This window comes from Heteronotia binoei, chromosome 2, assembly GCF_032191835.1.
Source record: "Heteronotia binoei isolate CCM8104 ecotype False Entrance Well chromosome 2, APGP_CSIRO_Hbin_v1, whole genome shotgun sequence".
NCBI classification, from domain to species: Eukaryota; Metazoa; Chordata; class Lepidosauria; order Squamata; family Gekkonidae; genus Heteronotia; species Heteronotia binoei.
This window is the reverse complement of record NC_083224.1, coordinates 131827128-131848519: the sequence shown is the minus strand read 5'-3', so window position 1 is coordinate 131848519 and position 21392 is coordinate 131827128. Positions and strand designations below refer to the sequence as shown.

Below are 21392 nucleotides of genomic sequence, written 5' to 3'. Positions count from 1 at the left end.
AATATATGGGGAGAGGCGGTCCCTAAGGTAGACAGGTCCTCGGCCATATAGGGCTTTAAAGGTAATAACCAGCACCTTGTAACGAACTTGGAACACAATTGGCAGCCAGTGCAGCTCCCGCAATCTAGGCCGCACGTGCTCCCACCGGGGTAGTCCCACTAGCAGCCTGGCCGCCGCATTCTGCACCAGCTGCAGTTTCCGAGTTCGGTACAGGGGCAGCCCCATGTAGAGGGCATTACAGTAGTCCAGCCTCGAGGTGACCGTTGCATGGATCACAGTTGCTAGGTCGCCGCGTTCCAGGAAAGGGGCCAACTAGTTCGCCCTCCTAAGATGGAAAAAGGCGGCTTTAGCAGTGGCTGCTATCTGTGAATTTAGTGGCTTTAGCAGTGGCTGCTATCTCCAGGAATTTCCCACCAACCTGGAACTGGCAGCCCTCATCAGCACTGGCCCCAATGAGTTCTCCCTCAGAGGCCTTTAGTGATACCTGTCAGACCAACAGTCTCTCCCTGATAATGCTGTTAATCTTAAGCACAGGATTTCAAATTCTCTCTCTCTGTCTTGCTTTCCCTCCCTCCCTCCTTCTCTGTATCTGGTCTACTGCCAGGAGACACCATTCCCTGCCCCCATCTATGACTGTTTCCCTTCCAGAGGAGGATAGGAAGGAGCTCTCAGACAATCAAGGGAAGGTTTTCTCTGGCTATTTCCCTTCACCTCCCTCAGCCAATCGAAGCTTTCTCTGACTATTTCCTTCCTCCTCCCTCCCTCAGCCAATCAAGGGAGGGTTTCTTTCTCTCCTCTGCAAAGCGGTGTGAGAGGTGGCTCAGTCAATGGGAGAGTAGGGAGAGCTAGTAACTGCCAGAACCAGTGAGCTTCCACAGCAAGATGAGAATTTGAACCTGGGTCTCCCAGATCCTACTCCGAAGCTTTAACTGCTATACCACACTAGCTTTCATAGGGTGGCTGATGTTGAACAATAGCAAGCAGTCAGGCCTAACTGAGTAATGCAAATCAGGTAGTATCAAGTAACTGAAAAGTTGCTACCAGGTCTAAGTTTGCCAGCCTCTGGATGGGACCTGGAGATCTCTCAGAGTTACAACTGAGTTTCTGACAACAGAGATCTATCCCCTTGGAGAAAATGGCCACTTTGGTGGTTGGACTCTATTATATCTGAGGAATCTCCACTCCACTCCCAAACTCTGTCTTCCTGAGATTCAATCACAAAATCACAAGGGATTTCCTAACCTGGAGTTGGAAACCCTAGTCAGGCCTGGCCCAGTGAAACCTCCCTCAAAGACTGAAGTAGATGTGGAAAGGGCCATCTCCCCTCTCTCTGCCTTTTACTGACAGAACCAACATTGGAATCTGTGCTTTCCCAGCAATGGTCACTGAGGGAATCTGTTGCTTCAAGCTACATGTACTCCACTTATCATGTGGTGTTTTTTTTTTTTTAAACCCTCAATGTATTGGGGTGATGGTGGTTATTTTTTGTTTTTTTTGTCTGCAAACCTCAGGCTTTTTCAGGTCTGTAGAAAGATCTGTCTTGCCTGTTTACTGCTCCAGTCACTTGATTTAAGTAACTTCAGATCTGGCTGAATTCACTATTACTGTATAGATGGGCTGAATGAGAAACACTGGCTTCTTGAACAATTTGATGCAGCCAATGTTGTATTGCATGTAGTATGATTTATATTTGATGCATGTTATGGGATGTGACAATGAAAATAAGGAACATCTTAAGCATTAGATCTAAGGTTGCCAACTCTGGCTTGGAAAATTGGTGGCGATATGGGGGCAGTACCTAGGGAGAGACTTCTGTTTCTTCTAGATTTTATTGTATGATATAGAATCTGCTCTCAAAACTGCCATTTTTCCTCCCAAGGAAACTGATTTCTCTAGTATGGAGATCAGTTGTAATTCTGAGAGAACACAGTCAGAACCTGGAGGTTGGTAACACTAAATCCTATTGTCAAAAGACCAAGTCCTAACCATTTTTATGCTGACACAAGAACTAGTTGGGATTCCTTTTGAGTCCCAACAAAAGCCTATGATGGGGAATTACAAGACCCATGCGGACCACAAGTTATGTGGACAGGCGCTACTGTGAAGAAGATCATTGGCAATGATCATCCTTTTTTCCTCTTGTATCAGTGAAACCACTATCAGGGTACCCAACTCCAGGCTGGAAAATTCCTAGGGATTTGGGGAATGTGGGATTTGGTGGAGGGGAGAGACTACAGCAAGGCTGTCCACTAGAGCAGACATTTTCTCTGGGTGAACTGATCTCCAGGTGAACTGATCTCTGTAATTTGGAGATCAGATGTAATTCTAGGACAGTCCCATGCCCCACCTGGAAACTGGCAACCCTGATATGTTCCAATCTAATGAGTTTTCATTTGTCCTGTATGAAACAACCCTTCCATTCTACCTGAGAAAGAGATCTATTAACTTACAGTCCACTTACTTGACCAATTTGGAATGGTAAAAAAAAATTACCAGATTTGTTTAATAAATAAATTTGTAGATGCAACATAAACTTGCTTTTACATGTTTAAGAGTGCTAATATGGTGAGGAGATGGTACAGTGATGAGACTGTCACAATAACCGATAATAATGCCAACTTTTTTCTTGCAACAGTTGCCACTTGGCTAATAACAGCACTTGGGACGCCCATCATCCATTTTTGTAACAAATAAGACTGGGATAATCTTTAACATATAGAAGACTAGATTGAAAGCAATACATGTCACAGCAGAGATCTGTGCTCATATGAATTAATGAGGGTCCCATGGGAAACCCTCCAAAGCATCAATAAGAGAGCAGATCCCCTGTCAACTATTACATTTGCCTGAGGCAAAAAAATCCATATTGTAAAGGGAAAACAACAAATGACCTCCCAGCACAGATAAACATTAGCATCAGTAAATTGGTGAGGTAGTTCAGATGACATTTGCTACTCAGGGGAGGCCCTTCTGGGAATAGCAGGGGTGCATCAGGTCAGGATTGAGGCAGGTCGGCTGAACAGCATGTAAAACTTGTATTAGCCTACCCCATGCTTGGATGCAAGTGCTATTTGTTACTCAGTTCCATTAGAGAGGGGGGAATCATCCTGTATATAAAAGCAAAAAAAAAAAAAAAGTAATAAGCAATGCATTAATGTTGACATGTAGTGGAACAGATGGCTTTCTGTTTCCAGAACAAATGTGTCATGTTGGAGTACAGTACAAAAAAAATAATATTCTGGTAACGCATGAGTGTTGTGTGAAGCTTTTGATGAATTTAAGCCAGGGTCTGAATTAGCACGGGGCCTGGACGAGGGCAAGCTGGCAGTGACTTAATCCAAGCAGGACAGGGAGATTGATTATGTTATTCAGCTGAAAGAGGCAGCTCAAACAGTTGGCACAAAGTACGGTGATACTGCTTCAGTTAAGGGAGCACATCCACTGTGTCTATCATATTCTTTGACCTGGATGAATTATTAGGTTCAAATCTATTTTGCTGTGAATAGTTTTCCTATGTGTTTATAATGTGCAGATGTACTCAAAATTGGGGCTTGAGGGCAATACACCTTTGTAGAGAGTAATGTCTTCCAACTACATGGAAGCTGAAGCTGGTGCAGAATTTTATGGAGGCCTAAATTTGATAACCATAGTAAAAGATCACACATAAGGCTAGATATTATGAATATATTGTCCTATTTACTAATTAGCATAATGCAAGATTCTGTCTTCCTCTTCCTCTGAGTGAAACAAGGTCTCATCATTAGTTTGGGTCCTCACAATGAGGGAGGGTGAGAAGCGGGAAAGCCCCTGGGGGGGACTACATTAGGTCTGACCTGCTTAAAGAGCATCGGGATTGGTGGGCTCCAACGTTGGCTTCCCTTTTCTCATATATCGACGAAACAGCAAACATGCCAGCCGACTGGGGCTGGGCAATTATTGTGCCCATTTACAAAAGAGGGGGTCATGAACTCCCCGTGAACTATAGGCCAATTAGTTTGCTTAGTGCTATTAGCAAACTGTATGCCTTACATCTGAGGGACAAACTCACGGCCTGGATGGATTCACAAGGCATTATTGCCGATGTCCAGGCTGCCTTCTGCCCTGGAAGATCCCACCTTGACCAGACTTTGGTGCTGCAATTTCTGGTTGATAAATATTTGGCCACAAAGGGTTCCAGACTCTTTGCAGCCTTTGTCGACTTTAAGGCTGCCTTTGATCTGATACCCAGATCCAGGTTATGGGACAAGCTTGCAGCTTCGTCTATTGACAGACGGCTGTTGTTGCTAATGGTTAGCCTTTATAGCAACTCGGGCATCAGGATAAGATGCTCATCTCAAGGCCATCTAACCCAACCAATTTTAGTGAACAAGGGTGTCAGACAGGGTTGTGTGCTCGCCCCCTTGCTTTTCAATTTCTACATAAACTCACTTCTAACCTCCTTTAATGATTTGGCTTTACATCCTCCCAAGCTCGCCGATCGGCATATTCCAGTTTTAGCGTATGCTGACGACGTGCTTATACTATCCAGGACGCAGATTGGTATGCGAAGGGCCCTTCGCCATCTAACCCAGACCAGTCTGCAGGAAAAGTTGGAAATTAATCTAGATAAAACCAAGGTTTTAGTCTTCACCAAACGTTTCAAGGCTCATTGCTGGTTTCTAAATGGTAAACCCATTGAGCAAGTTAAAATTATTAAATACCTGGGGGTGATTTTTCATTATCAGGGAAAGCGTGTGGCACATAAGAACTATGTTGCACAATCTGCGCAAAGAACAGCTGATGCCATCTACCGTTTTTACATCTCTAAAGGGGCCAAATTCTTGCCTGCAGCACTAAGGCTGCATACTGCAAAGACCAGGGTCCAGTTGCTCTATGGCGCTGAAATTGGCCCTTATTCAACCACCAAGCCGTTGGAGATAGTACAAACCAAACTCTTGCGCAAGCTTCTGTCCGTTCCCAGTTGTGTGCCAAACACTGCCATCAGGTTGGAATCTGGCGTCCCAAGCATCGAGACGTCTATGTGGTTAAACACCCTTTGTTACTTTTTGAGGGTTCTCTCAAAGCCAGGTGGCCTTCCCCATCTGATTTTTTTCGACTCTTTTGTGGGAACTTGGGAGAAAAGGTGTCTAGATTATTTTAGACTCTGTGATCTCTCCCCTGAGTCCCTAGTAATGATGGAACTGAGGGATGCGAAAGAACTTTTGCGCCTGAGGTTGGTTGAGCTGGAACTGAGATCTGCTAGAGCTAGTCTTTCTGCGCACATTTTCTTAGGGAAGCAAGCTGAAGTACTGTCCCCAGCCAGGTATCTTTTCAACATCACTATCCCAAAATATCGGATAGCTTTCTCAAAAGCACGACTCAACGCTCTTTTCTCTTCGGTGCTTTTGGGACGTTACGCTGGGTCCCCATATCTGGAAAGATTGTGCCCCTGTAATTGCAATGAGGTCGAAACAACTCTCCACATCGTTTTGCGGTGTCCAAATTACAATGACTTGAGGGCAAGATTAATCTCTCCAATTCTCGGGTCCTTGGCGGGCAGGCCGGAGGATGAGCAGATTGCCTTCCTCCTGTCTGACACTCACTCTGATGTTTCAACTAAGATTGCCCGTTTCTGTTATGTTGCTCAGTTGGAAAGGAGGGAAATTGAGAATGTAAATCTTGGCTATGATTTTTAACAATATATGTAATAGTTGGCGTAAGAAACTTTGTGTAAGAGGTGATGGGTTTGTTTTTATGATTTTGTTTCTGTTTGTATTAAGCTGGTCGGATGACCGTGAATAAAGTACTACTACTCCTCACAATGAAGATCTATCTGAAATCTGTCCTTGCAATTATCTTATAACTTGCTGCTCGCAGGGTTGCCAATCTCTAGGTGGGGCCTGGAGTTCTCCTGGAATTACAGGTGATCTCCAGACTACAGAGATCAATTTCCCTAAAGAAAACGACAGCTTTAGAAGGTGGCCACCTTGACCAGGGCTAGGGCCTTTTTGCTCCTGGCCCCAACCTGGTGGAACTCTCTGCCAAATAGCATCAGGCTTCTGTAAAGTGTTATGAAATTCCACAAGGCCTGTAAGGAGGAAATGTTCCATCAGGCTTTTGGTTGAGGACAGCAATGGTTTCTATTCTGGTTGGGCACCTCTCCAGGCTACTCTGTTTCTTGCCCCCCCATGAGGTGGTCACAATATGGAATACAAAACCAAAAGATATTTCGCCATCTGACTTTTAAAGAATTCTGTATTAGTATTGTTCTGTGTTTTATTCTATGGTCTTGATGTTTTTATGAAATAATGTACATCACCCAGAGCCCTGCGGTAGCAGGGATTGGGTGATCCATAAATTGAAATAAATAAAATAAGATTTCAAAGGCATTGCACTCCGACTGAACTCTCTCCCCTCCTCCAGCTCCCCCCTTCTGAGGCGCCACCTTCCAAATCTCCATGCATTTCCTAACCTAGAGTTGGCAAATGCATTCACAAGTGACATTAGTTACGCAGTGAAAACATTGACAAAAATGAGTTTAATGTGAGGTATTTGCTAGTAAGCATCTGCTTGAAAATAACTGAATAGTAGAAAAAAGAAAATAGTCTACCAGTGCAAAGATGTCAAGATATCATCCCACAGTACCAGGATGCATTGTGGGCCTCTTGATAGATAAGATCTCAGTAGTCAGCTGCCTGAAAGTTTGTCCTATAAATTATCAAAGTGACATCAGCGGAAGATTTGTGCTCCTAAAAGATAATTAGGAGAGACCACCACTTCCAGGCATTTTAAAAGTATCTACTTCCATCTCTGTCTTTGCTCCTAGCTCACAGGAGCCAACCACCGACTGAAAAACAGTGTACCTCCTTGTTAATTATAGTGCTGCAAAACTAAAGTGCTGCAAAATGCTGTAAAGCATACTGCAGAAAAATGCAGTAAGATACAAGATATACCCTACCTCCCACCTATACTCCCTCTAAGCAGTGGAGTCTTGTGAGCAAAAATTCTACTTTGTCTGCTACTGGCATTAAAGTTGTGAGCAGCTGCATGAATGAGTTTGCTCATACTAACTCAGCTTAGAGGGAACGCTGCCTCCAACCACTGTATGCTTAGGGTTACCAACTTTCAGGTGAAATCTGAATTACAACTGATCTCCAGACTATGAGAATTTTCCCCTACAGAAAATGGCAGCTTTGGAAAACAGACTCTGTGGAATCACATCCTTGCTGAGGTCTAGGGTTGCCAGATCCTGTCTCCTTGTTGGCAGAGGACTTCGGGAGGCATTCCTGGAGGGGGAGGGAACATCCCTCAATCTGATGACATCATGCATGACATCAGTGATGACATCTCCTTAGGAATGCAGGCCAACTGCAAGTGGTGAATTCAACACTTGTCGTTCAGGCACCAGCTGTCCCCACTTGCAAAAAGCATTTTAAAGGGTCTCTTTAAATGCTTTTGACAAGAGGGGGCTGCACACACCTGAATTCCAAGTGGTGAATTCACCATGTGCAGTTCAGGCACAGGTGGCCTCCACGTATAAAAAGCATTTAAGGGTCCCTTTAAATTATTTTTACAAGCGGGGGCCATGTGCACCTGAATTCCAAGTTGCAAATTCACCTTGTGCAGTTCAGGCACTTGACCTTTTAAATGCTTTTTACAAGCGGGAGCTGCGCACTCTTGAACTGCAAGTGGTGAATTCACCGCTTGGAATTCAGGCACACATGGCCCCTGCTTGTAAAAACACTTAAAGGGATCAGTGCCTGAACTGCACATGGTAAATTTGCCGCTTGGAATTACAAGTGGGGGCAGCCCATGCCTGAACACCAAGTGGCAAATTCACCACTTGCAGTTCAGGTGTGCAGTCAGCGACCACCCCACCAGCAAGATTTAAAGGGCTCTCCAGTTGATCACCTGGAGGCTCCTAGAGGCTGCTGATGGTTGCTCTTTGGGGTGGGGCTTCCACCTTCTGGCCAAGTGGCTGGCAGCAGGTAGGAGCTCACAAAATTGGGTGATCATCCACCCCCACCTTGGCACTGGCATCCCTACTGAGGTCCCGCAGCTCCCCAAACTCTGTTTTCTCCAAACTCTGCCACACCACATCTCCAGGAATGTTCCAACACAGGGCTAGCAACTCTACTTATACTGAGTCAGACCATATCTGTATCTAGCTGTATAGCTAATATCGGCTAATCCAGTGATACTTATTCCATGGGTCATGACTCACCTCTTGCCCTTCTGATCACTGTTCCCTATTGTACCTGCCCCGCGTTACAGGAAAGTGGCATCTTCTTTAGATACTGGGATTATTTCATCACTAATAATAACTGGGGTTATTTCATCATGTCTCAAGATAATTTTTTTATTTTTAAAATACAGCACAGCTTGTCCATGGTGGTTATACCAAAACTGTAGAGATGCAGGGATTCTGGTATGGGGCTGGGTCATCATGTGCAACTAGATAAGGTGGTAGAATGGGGTATGCCATAACTGAACATTAGCCCATGGGGGGAAAACCCCTTCTTGCAAGTAAAAAATTTATCATGGAGTCAGGTTCCAACAACTCCTGCTGCAGAACTATAGCAAAACTTCAGGGGTACTTCAAACATAGAGAAGCATTATTTTTTACATCCAACCCAATCAAATTCTGGAGAACTCAAAAGTTTACACACTGGTTTGTGCTGAAACTGTGACTTGCAAGCCTTGTCTCTTAGTCCGGATATACAAGGGCTGGCTAAATTTCAACAGTAACAGATAGAGGCAACCACACATGCTCAAATTAAAATGACTATAGTTGCCTATCATTGTTTACATGTGTTGTGTGTGTGTTGGGGGGGGGGAGTATGCAGAGCATATAATCATGTGGCTCATGTGATAGGAATTGCAAATGTGGTAGGGTTGCGAGGTTTCCCCTGGCAACCAGCAGGGGATGGGGGAGGGTATAGGGTTGTTAGATCCAAATTGGAAAACTCCTGTAGATTTGGAGAAGGAGCCTGGGGAGGACAGGGACCTCAGTGAGGCACAATGTCATATAATTTACCCCCCAAAGCATTCATTTTCTCCAGGGGAACTGATTTCTGTAATTGGGAGATAAACTGTAATTTTGGGGGATTAGCAGGTCCCACCTGGAGGCTGACATCCCTAATCTGTGGGGTGAATAGCACAGGTCTAATATGACTTGCAGTGACTCTACAAGGTCTCAGGTCTTATTGTTTTTACCTATTAGTTGATCCATTTAACTGAAGATGACATGGGACCTTCTGCATATCAAGTAGATGCCCTACCAGTAAGTCATTGTCTCCCTTCATTATAAAATACATTGTATGTAGTCCCAGATCCCATGGTTCATTCCTTTCTTCTTTATAAAATCAGGAATGGACTAAACAAGCTGGTTTATGTACACTGGATTTTATACATTAATTCTAGAGTCTGTTGGTATTACTTTACTCATGCATGGACATTGAGAGTGTCAGAGGCAGGGTAAATTGCCTAGGGGCTGGAATGAGAAAGCATGATCTATGCTCACCACAATCAAAAGGAACCAGACAGATGATAATTTGCACCATTTATACATACAGATTTTATGTAGAATCTGAAACTTCAATAGTATCTTTATAATTGTGATGGAAGAACCTAAGATTTGAAGTACTAAAAGACAGATGGTTTATTCTTATTTGCTGTCCTGTTCCTGATCTTTTTTTGTTTGCATCATATTTCTTTATAGGTAACCTCACAGCTATGAGAGCTAAAACTTTTTACACATCTTTAAAAGCTGAGGCGTTTAGATTTTTTTCAATACAAGTTGTGGACCATATGCTCTTTCGAAAGACGTATGCTGTCCATGGAACTTGAACTGATTTTCAAGTTCTGCATGTCTAGGATATATTTGTTGTCATCAAATAGAAAAGCAGCCCTGTATCGCAAGAATTCTGCTAGATAATTTTATAAATCAGAATGAGAACTTTGAATAAATGAAACAAACCCAACAAGTGTAACAACCCTCCTTTCCCCTAGAAGTTTCCTAAATATGATTCGTTTAGCACTGATGCAGGTTAGAATATGTTAATGATGCTGCTGCATGTACTTTTTTTCTGTTTTTGTTCCTCCCACACAGCTGCCCCAGCATCTACAAAAGCTTTGATTTTTACTGATGGAAATATCACTTCAGTAGAAGGCTTTAACTTGTCTTTCTTGTTAAATGCAACTTTACTTACACTTAGTAACAATGGAATTGCAACAATTAGAGATGATGCTTTTCTTGGACTTAGAACACTGAAGACCTTGCAGCTGGACCAGAACCAAATATTAAGCTCTTCTATAACATACAGCACATTTCATGAACTTCAAAAACTGCAAGTATTGGTGCTCAGCAACAATATTTTGAGCAGCATTCATGGTACCTGGTTCAAGAACATGAATGAGCTTATTAGACTCCATTTAAATGGGAATCAGCTCACTAGCGTCACAGGTGAAAGCTTTGGAATGGCAAACCTTGGCAAACTCAGTAGCCTGGATTTATCAAATAACTTCATTACTTCCATTGAGAAGAATGCCTTTCAAGGTCTCATCCAGTTGGTGGAAATGGATCTTTCTAGAAACAGGATGACCCTTATTTTTGACACATTTTCCTCACTGGCTCATTTAAGTCTTCTAAGTTTAGACCAGAATCAGTGGAACTGCACGTGCCAACTTTATGATCTAGCCTCTTTCCTAAGGAAATATGTGAACTCATCCGGAACACTAAAAAATGCTGAGAACACGAGGTGCAGAACTTCTGAAAACCCGTCAGTGATCAATCTGCTTGAACTCACAGAGGTCAACTGTAAGTCATCACTTAAACGTCTCCCTGGTAATATAAAAAACAGGAGGAGGAACTACAGGAGAGACATTGCCCTTGTAGCTGTTTTTTCCTTTCTAGGTAATGACCCCCCCCCTTAATATATTTGTCACCTGCTCCATTTTGCAGACTTAAATGAGACAGAAAATCTGTGATTTAAAGATTGATCTTCAATGCTTATTTGAAAGTTCAAAGTAGACCGGGGGGGGGGGGGGGGGCGGGATTGGACAGACAGTCCAGCTATTTTTGGTATTTGTCTGCGTTGTAGTTTTGCACTTTATGAATGTGAACAGATTAATCTGCTGATTCTACCATTATGTTGCTTCTGCAAGTAGATCACTTGCATGTTTTGCACATTGTCTTCTGAAATATTTTCAGAAGCTCCCCTCACTGTTGCCTCCCCCCATCCTAAAATGACTTTTCCTTTGGAATGATGTAATAATCATTCCTTTGATGCGACCCAAGTTCTGTTCACCTGACAATATGCTTTTTCCTATACTCGAACAGACTCATGTAAAGATTTTTTTCCTAGGAGCCGAAAGTCTCGCCCGAAGCTATACCATTGCCTGAAGCTATACCACCTCAGGCTGTGATCTCGTTTCATTTCACAAATGTTAAGCTCAGGTTGTAAGTAGAAAGGAGACTGCCAAGATGAAAACAAGAATGTAAGGTTGCAGGATGAATTGATAAGTGATACCTCTCCTCTGCAGCCAAACAGAACCAGTTACTCCACTGGCTTTTTATATTGGGGGCGGGGGGAGCTAGGGATGTTGCCAAGCTGAATTTCTGGAGACAGTTACAATGTCCTGAAATTTCCCTTTAGTAGCTTGTATGAGTTATTTCATGTCATTGGTGTATGTAACACATACACTAATTCAAATTATCTGATGTGCAAGAAGAACTAAGTAAAGATGGGTGCTGAAATATTGCTATTTTAATTAATTAATTAATTAATTATATCAGATTTATATCCCGCCCTTCCCTGACTCATTTCTCAAACTAAGAAATGTTAGGCTCAGGTTGTTAAGTAGAAAGATGAAAACAAGAATGTAAGATTGCAGGATGAATTGATGGATTGATAGCTCTTATAGCTAACACATAAAAAGGCCTAATTCCTCTTTGTGAGTAGCTATATAGTTCAGTGGACTGGCTGCCACATCTCACCTCAGCCAAAGATTAACAAAAAACCCCCCAGAAAATTTAAAGACAGTTCAAGAAGAACTGAAGTTCTTTGTCCATTGAGTTCCTGCTTGCAAAGTTTCATGGGTAATACTATCTCATCATTCATCTATGTTTATATTTCCTAATTTTGAGGGACTTATGAGTCATATTTTTTTTCTTAATAATCACTGCTGGCATTTTCTGTCTTTCACTATTGCCTCAGTATTGCTACATATGGGTCACTTCTACACCCTAATGGACCCATACATTTAAATTTTAAAAATCAGTTTTTGAAAATAAAATGGGCTACTTACCCATTTTTTTTTTAAATGTCCTTTGCACAACCACAATGCCCACAGTGCTCCTCTGCACCAGAGGCTTGGAAAATAGCAAATACCACACCAGTTTTTTTTAAAGGGTCCAGAAGGAATTCAGGAAATTACACCTAAAAGCTGTCCCAGGCAAATAAATTAAAAATGTTAATAAAGAGAAAATTATCAAGCACATACATGAACATAAACTGCTTTTTAAATATCAGCATGGTTTCTACAAAGTGAAGTCCTGCCTCCACAAGAAGTGAAGAAGGAAGTAAATAGGGTTTCCAGCTCCCTCCTGACAACTGGTGGGGAGACTTATCAGGAGAAAGAGGAAGGTCCAGGACACATCACTGGTGTTACACAGGAAATGGCGTCATCATGCCAGAGATGTCCAGGCAATGCTCTGGTATTCGGGCAAAAACTCTATGGTAGAACCCATTTTACCACAGAGTTTTTGCCCAAATACTAGAGTGTTGCCTGCAGGTCACTTAGGGTTGCCAGGCCCAACTCAGGAAATACCTGGGGACTTTGGAGGTGGAGCCTTGAGACTTTCTCATTCCCTAAAATAAATAAAAATATAGCAGTGGAGTTCCCCTGAATACAGTCTTATTTCCTTGTCCACCCCCCCCCCCCAACAGCCGCGCTTCTAATTGAAAGTGTAATTTGTCATACATCCACAAGTCCTTTGCCAGACTTTGGTAGAATTTCCAAGCATAGCTTTATTAAGTCCTACATACAGAGAGACAGACACACGGAGGGGAGGGGGGGGGAAAGAGAGAGAGAGAAGCCAAAATAAACCCAAGCAGTTTGAAAGCTCACACTTATGTGATTTAACTGGGACTATGGTATAAATTGCTTTACTCGTGGGAGTTGCTGAGCATAACAATCTGCTTTATTTCAACAAATTATTCAGACTAACACACACACACACACACAAAAAAAAAAATTAAGGAAGAGAGCAGTCTGGGTTGGGGTTTCCTCCATCCCATAATCAGATTCTAGTTACTATCCATTCTACTATACAAACAACTTCTGAAACAAATACAAAACAAACAGATGGACTGTGCTCTCTTCCTTTCTCACACACTCATTTGGAAGAGTCATGTGGCTCATGCCTGCTTGCCCCTCCATTCAGCTTTCATCCTGCTAATATTTAAAGACACGCACACATTCCAAAATGCAAGTCATTTGCAAGCTTCTTCTAAAAAACCCGGCTAAGATTTAAAGGCACATCACAGCTGTTGGGGTGGGCTTTCTCCCACTGGCCAGCTGGCCAGCAGTAGGGAGGAGCTTGCAAAACTAGGGGATCCCTGGCCTGGACCTGGGGGCTGGCAAGCCTAAGGTCACTGGTATGATGATGTCACTTCAGGTGCAGAACTAGTGACATGGCCTGGACCTTCCTCTTTCTCCTGGTAAGTCTTCCCCTGGCCAATTGATTGGTGACTGGGGTTCAGAACCTGGCAGCTGAGAAAACCCACCTCCACCAGGGGGTCTGGCAACTCTAGAAGTAAAATTGTCCCTGGAATGTGCTAAGCTGAGTAGTCCCTATGGCAGGGATGGCCAATGGTAGCTCTCCAGATGTTTTTTGCCTATAATTCCCATCAGCCCCAGCCATTGGCCATGCTGGCTGGAGCTGATGGGAGTTGTAGGAAAAAAACATCTGAAGAGCTACCGTTGGCCACCCCTGCCCTATGGTATTACAAGCCAGCTAAAGAAGCAACATTTTTGCTGGACCTTCAAGGCAATTGCTTGACCAGTGTGTGAAACATGATGCTGGAATAGATGGACCATTGGTCTGATTCAGAAGGGTTCTTCTTGTGTTTAAGAAGACTATTTAAAATAGCTGCTTTTCCCCTGAAATGTATTTTAATATAAAATGAAAAGCGAGCAGAATTTTTGCTTGCCAAAAGACAGGTTGAAGAGGCCTGAAGCCTTGTGAAACAGAATGGACAAACTACAGCCTAAAATAGGGTACAATAATTTTCAGGGATCCATAATAATGGAAGCAGTAACATCTCTGTTAAGATAACTGAATGTGAAATTAAAGAAACTGACAAGGAAGCATCAGGAACACAATCTTTCTTCCTTCAACTCAGTAATCAATCCTGAATGTTCCTGAAGAATTGTATGTATTTAAAGTGTAGCTTCCTCATTACCTTAGAGAGCCAGTTTGGTGTAGTGGTTAAGTGTGCGGACTCTTATCTGGGAGAACCGGCTTTGATTCCCCACTCCTCTACTTACAGCTGCTGGAATGGCCATGGGTTAGCCATAGTTTTCACAGGAGTTGTCTTGAAAAGCAACTGCTATGAGAGCTCTCTCAGCCCCACCCATCTCATAGGGTGTCTGTTGTGGGGGAAGAAGATATAGGAGATTGTAAGCAGCTCTGAGTCTCTGATTCAGAGAGAAGGGCAGGGTAAAAATCTGCAGTCTTCTTCTTCGTAGCACTACAAAAAGTATAACTGCCTTACAGAGGTAAACTAGTTTTATCCTGGATACTGCCTGAAAATAATAGAATGTATGTTAATACATGGAAGCTAGGAATATCTAATATAAAATTCTGCATCAGCACAAAAATTTAAAATCTATGTGCTGCTTATAAAAGACACTAATTGCTGCAATTCATATGTTCCCCAAGCTTTCACACTTATTCTCACTCATACTAATTTGGAGTAACACTGAAACAAAATTTTATTTTTTCAAAATTAAAGTTTCATTACTCTTATTATTAATGGATTTTATTTTATTAGTACACAATTATCCTGCCTCTTATCCAGAGAGATCAGGGCAGTGTACACAGCTTTCATCTCTATTTTACCCTCACAACAACAACCCTGTATGGTAAGTCAGACTGCAAGACAGTGACTGGCCCAAGGTCACCTAGAAAACCTCCCAGGCAGAATGGGTTTTAGTTCAAGGTCCTAAACCTGAAAGATCCAACTTAAATCAACACTCAGACTAATAGAGCACACTGTAGAATCTGAACATAAATTTTACTTGACAAGCTATGATACATCCAGAATCAAGTATGGTCACATATGAAATATGAAGTACCAAAATAAACATTAAAGCAAAATATCAAATATTGATAACCAATGTGTAATTGGATATCAGATTTTGCTAAATATTCTGATATGGACATAATATTAAATAAATCTCTGACATCAAAATCTAGAGCAGAAAAAATTAATTGTGGAAAATTCTTCCCTGATGTAATCTGCAGCTATTAGAATTCATATTCAAGTGTGCTATGTTAAAGCTCGTAGTCATGAAGATACAGTCCATGAAAGTACAGTTTTCATATATGTCTGCTTTCTGTTTTTTAAATTTATATTGAAGTTATGAAATGAAGGATTGTTGTTGTTTTTTTTAAAGGCCCACTTCTTTCTGTTTGAATGGTGGTGTATGACATCTGAAGAAGAGGAAAATGCTCTTTTAGAATGAAGGGAGAGAGGAGACTGGACTATACTTTAGTACAGAATCAGTGTCATTCTAAGTAGTTATACTCAGGGCTTTTTTTTGTAGTAGGAACTCCTTTGCATATTAGGCCATATGCTCCTGATATAGCCAATCCTACAAGAAAGGGCTGCCAAGCTCCCGCTGGGTGCAGGGGATTTCCCACCCGGGAGGGCCCCAACCTGCCACCAGGGAGCAGGCCACCAGGGGATCCCTGCCCCTGAAGAGCCCTGTCAGCACATGTCATCCCTGGCACAATGTTGCCACCTAGATGTGACATCATCATGCTGGGGATGTCATGTGGGGATGCTCTAGGACTTGTGCTAAAAACTTTATGGTACCATAGAGTTTTACCATGAGTCCTAGAGCGTTTCCAGTGTGACACTCTAGAAATCATGGTAAAACTCTATGATACCATAGAGTTTTTAGCTGAGTCCTAGAACATCCCAGTGTGACTTCTGTGGTGTGATAATGTCACTTCTGGGTGATGTCATCATGCTGCACATGCATTGCACACACGAAGAACAAGTCCCCTACCGCAGTGGCGGAGGGACTTGGCAACCTTACTTCAAGAGCTTACAGGGCTCTTAGTCAGGCCCATAGCTATGAGGGGGCCTGTGGGGACACAGCCCCTGACTTCTGGGTGAGGCCCCCTGACTGGAGGCCCCAACCAGTCCCCAGGGCCTCTGCCATAGTTCTGGGAGCTGCTGCTGGCTGCACAAGCAATTTGGCTAGCCAGGGGCAGAAGCAGTCTCAGCCTCCCCCTGGAGTTAAAGGGCCAGCAGATCAGCTGTTTCGTGGGCCCTTTAACTCCAGGGGGGAGCTGGGGGTTGCTTTTACTGCATTCCACCGGCTGTTTTAGTGGCGGGGAAGGAAGGGAGGGTTGTGACCAGAGTGACAGGGAGGGGAAAGAAGGGTCTTCTCTTCCCTCCCTGCTGCTCTCATGGCTGCCCTCCCTTCCTCACCATTAAAATAGCTGTGCCGGCGGGGCAGAAGCAGCCGCCCACTTCCCTGCGCCAGTTAAAGGGCCCAATGATCAGCTGTTTTGCGGGCCCTTTAACTAGCAGGGGGGCTGGGACTGCTTCTGCCTCCACCCCACACTATTTTAATGGCGAGGAAGAAAGGGAGGGTGGTGGCAAGGGGCAGGCAAGGAAGAGCTTCCCTTCCCTTCTCTCTCTGCTGCTTTCCCCACCACCACCTCCCTTCCTTCGCAGCCACTTGCCCCTTTCCCTCCCTCCCAGCCCCAATCGCCACTGCTTCTCCTCGCCCCTTCCCCTCCCACCCAGCCCCGATCACAGTGGCTTCTCCTTGCCCTCCCACCCAGCCCCGATCGCAGCCTCTTTTCCTGCCCCTTCCCCTCCCTCCCAGCCTCAATCGCCACTGCTTCTCCTTGCCCCTTCCCCTCCAACCCAGCCCCAATTGCAGCCACTTCTCCTGCCCTTTCTCCTCCCTCCCAGCCCCGATCACCACTGCTTCTCCTTGCCCCTTCCACTCCCACCCTGCCATATCGCAGCGGCTTCTCCTCACCTCTTCCCCTCCCACCCAGCCCTGATCACAGCCACTTGCTTGCCCCTTCCCCTCCCTCCCAGCTCCAATTGCAGCGGTTTCTCCTCGCCCCTTCCCCTCCCTCCCAGCCCCGATCACCACTGCTTCTCCTCGCCTCTGCTGTCTGCCTCTCCCCCCAGCTGTTTCCGCAAGTAGCCCCATGCCTGCTGCCTACTCGCAGGGCTACTCATGAGTAGGTGGCAGATCCAGTGACTGGGGCAGAGCTGTGCTGCCTAGCAAGAAGGGCTAGGGCTGGCCCCGCCTGTCACTAGAGGGAAGGTCGTGTGGGACGCTGGGGGGGCATCAGTGCCCCTCCAAAAATGTAAATGCCCCCCCCAACCTTCCAAATCCTGTCTACGACCCTGCTCTTAGTACAGGGCCTACTGGAAGCTCCAGGAGGACTGGCTGCGTCAGGGGTGTGTGGCCTAATATGCAAAGGAGTTCCTGCTACAAAAAAGCCCTGGATGCATCCTTCTAAACTCACAGAGGATTTTAAAGGGTGTAACTCTATTTAGGATGGCACTTTTAGGCTTCCTCTGAAGATAAAGACATAGTCAATTTTCTTTTTTAAGGAGATTTCAGATGGATCTCTAATTATTACAAATTCATTTGCTTCTTAAATAATTGCTGCAGAAGAATGCTATAACTATACAGATGAATGTGTAGAAATTTAATTGGATTTCTCTCCCACCCACTGCTACATTTTAATCATCACATATCGAGGGAATAACCTGTTAGCTATTTTGTTTGATTGCATTCCGATTTGTATGTTTAATGTCTAATGAGTTCGACTGTAATTTCCCTGACTTTACCTTTGATAAACCTTGTATTTGTCACAGGAGGTGTTGGTCTCACTTGCCTAGTTTTAGCCCTCTTTAACAGGAAACTTCAACACGGCAAAGCAAATGAACACACATCAGAAAACTGCTGTTGCAGAACCTTAGATGAATCCCAGTGTGGTCATGAGCCAAGAAATTACCTCACTAAGGGATACTGTAACTGCCACTTAACTCGGGAAAATGAAATAAAGGTCATGTCCATGTTGGGGTCTGGCAGGGAAATGCCACTTTTACAGGAAAATAGCCATCAAGAAACAGTAAAGGCAGAGTCTAAGGGCACAGGCCTAAAAATGCCACTCAGAAACATTCAAAAGGAGAATGAACAGATGAAAAATGACCATTTCTTGTGCCTTAACTGTAGACTGCTACAGTCTTATCCTCAAGAGTCTTCTTGGAATATTGATGTGCCTAATGAGGAAGATGTATCACCCCAAAAGCATTTCCAAAGAAGAATCAGAAGCCCAGACAATGTTGGGCAGCGGGAGGAAGATTCACAAGCTAGACAATTAGAGGACTTTTCAAAACTGAATAAAGGTGAGTTTTCCCCTGGAAGGTGAAATTGGAAATTGCTTCAGTATTTATTGAATATACTCAAGTTTCTCCTCATGAAGAGTTCATGGTGGAGCAACTGAAAAAGGTAGTTTCAGTAACCTTAGAATGGTGACAAAATCATATGTATATGACTACCTCATGCATCCTTTGCCATGCCAAATATAGAAGAATGATACTTGTGAGCTAAGTAATCACATTGTTAGCTGCTCACATGTAATTTTGTTCATCCTGAGTTTATTGTAGCAATAAGGGATAGAGCCATAAAGAGTAGCAACTCATTACTGCTGCAATATAAGAAAAGTAATGTAAGAACCAAGAGGCACTGTTTAACCAGATTAATGAGAATCACCTCATGAGGGGGGGGGGGGGACAAGTCTGCACATAGTCTGTCTGAGATACAGCTACATACTATACATGGTGGTGAATTTTGAAGTTCGGTTCAATTATGAATTCTCGCAGTTCTGAGATCCCAGACCAAGCCAAGCCCAGATTCCCTCCAAAGTATAGGCTTGACTTTCAATGGGCTCAGTCCCAAAGTCACCCATCCCTGGTGCTATTATTTCAAACATAATGGTAGCAATGGCAGCAGTGATGAGGACTGGCTCCAGGTTTCTATTATCCCCACAAATACTGCAGCAGCAGCATCCTGTTTGCCAGGAACCAGAGTCCTTACAGACTCAGAAGCAATGGAAAACTATCCCAGGGATTGTTTTTTACAGGATATTGCCAGACATGCTCACAGTATTATCCTAGGTGCCAGAACTGACCTTTGAGCACCTAGAATGCTGCTGTATCAGTTTTCATAGGTATCACAGAAGTCCTGGCACTGGCCATCCTTTTTATGACACTCTCCACCTGGTAACAGCACCCTGGGTAGTAGACAAGTTTTTCCTTCTCCATGAGCTACTCCCCCTCTTTTCCTCTCTTTCAGAAACACCTAAGAAAACTGATGCTGCCTGTCACCATCCAAATGGACAAGGAAAGTGTTAAATGATGAGGAAGAGCAACTTGGAATGCTCTTCCCAGGGCTGAACATTTGTCATGTGTTCTCCACAGGGACTGTTAGCCATACACCAGTTGCCAATCATCATGGAGAAAATGAACTGCTTGGTCCCAATTGTGATCAGGAGGATCACAACACAGGGGAAGGAGGGGTTCCTGCCTTTTCCTGTGCCATTTTTCCAACCTGAAACGATACTGAGGGGTGTTATTTGCACCAGGCATCTGCATGTGGTAACATCTATGCATGTGGAGGTACCTGATGGGATGAATAATACCCCTGGGCACCGTTTCTGGGTTGGGAAAACCATGCATGATAAGTAATCCTTTTTGCCATGGTCCTGATCAGAATTGGGGCCCTATGGCACTTTTAGAGGACATTTTCCATTAGGATCATCAGCTGGTGTGTGGCTGCCATTTCCCATTGAGAACACATTATAAACATATTGTATAATGAGGTTTTGACCATGTACAGAGGTGCATAAATTAACACCAAGTGTCAGGGATGTTCTAAGACACTCTGACACAATTAGAAGAAAAGGAAAACAAGGGGAAACTCAAATAGGAATAGCACCTTCGTGGTTATGACACCAGGTCTGTAAAAACTCTTCTCTTTTAAGGTTTATATTACCAATTCCTTCCTGGCATTTAGAATACAGGTTAACAGAATGGAATAACTTATTGACCTTCTAAAGTTTTTAGGTATATTTAAAGAACTATGTTTTGAATACCAGTATTTTATTATTTTAATGTGATATTTTATATGTACTTGTTATAATGGATAACTGTGTTGTGGACCCAACTGAATGGAAATATATGTTAATAACAAATCTGTATGCTGGTTGCAAACAAAACAAAACCCCCCCACAAATATTTATTCCAAATATTTATACTTCTGAATAGGGATGGGCACAAACTGGGAAAATGGTGGTTCATGGTTTGTGATTGCCTGAACTGTTGATTCATGTTGGTTCATGGTTTGTTTGATTTCCCAAATCAGTTCATGGTTCATTTTATTTGGTAGGTTGTAGAATAGCCCCCTCACAAGTTAGAGATGCTAAACTCACAGGATATCTTCAGCTGGCTCTTCTCAATCAGCTCTCCAAGTCTGGTGAAGCTTGGATTTATTTATTTACTTTAGATTTATATCTCTCCTACTCCATGAGGTTGAGTTATAGCACCTCCAAAAAACAGGTGCCCCCAGGAAAGCTCAGCTCTAGCTCCAGGTTCAGCCCCTGAAACCACAGCAAGGAACACCTTCCCAGCTGGGAGACATGTTTAAAAAATTGTCCCACTTTTTTTTTTAGAGATATGTTCCTCAATGACTCCCCCTAAATCAGCCATACAGCAAACAACATCTAAACTAACTCTTCTCTCTTCATGCTGCAAAGTGAAAGCAGGAGTCAGGGTGTGGTAATATGCTGGTCTATAATCTGCTCCCATAAAGCTGAATGGGAGCCCTGTGGTTGGCTCCCAGAGCTGCCAATCAACTATAGAGAAATGATTTGGGTGTTTCTAGGGCTGTTCAAATGTCCAACTGCAGCACTGCCAAAGAATTGATTGACCTTCTACAATCTGGAGAATGACCAAACAAACCACCATGGAAAAAATATGGATCATTTTTTTGTTCAAGAATGATGCGACCAAACAAACCAGCTCAAAACAAACCAGTTTGTTTCTTGGTTCGTGCCCATCCCTACTTCTGAATATTTA

General features: G+C 43.5%; 2 protein-coding genes across 3 annotated transcripts in view; one reads left to right on the top strand and one right to left on the bottom strand.

The window, feature by feature from the left end:
* TNNI3K (TNNI3 interacting kinase) overlaps nucleotides 1–21392 on the bottom strand; it is a 342231-nt gene that overhangs the window by 50647 nt on the left and 270192 nt on the right. The window lies entirely within an intron of this gene.
* Nucleotides 1–21392, top strand: part of LRRC53 (leucine rich repeat containing 53) — a 41685-nt gene that overhangs the window by 18056 nt on the left and 2237 nt on the right. Inside the window, exons 2-3 of the mRNA XM_060233483.1 lie at nucleotides 10091–10894; nucleotides 18129–18662. Of these exons, the coding sequence (XP_060089466.1) occupies nucleotides 10091–10894; nucleotides 18129–18662 (1338 nt within the window). The remainder of the gene's footprint in view (nucleotides 1–10090; nucleotides 10895–18128; nucleotides 18663–21392) is intronic.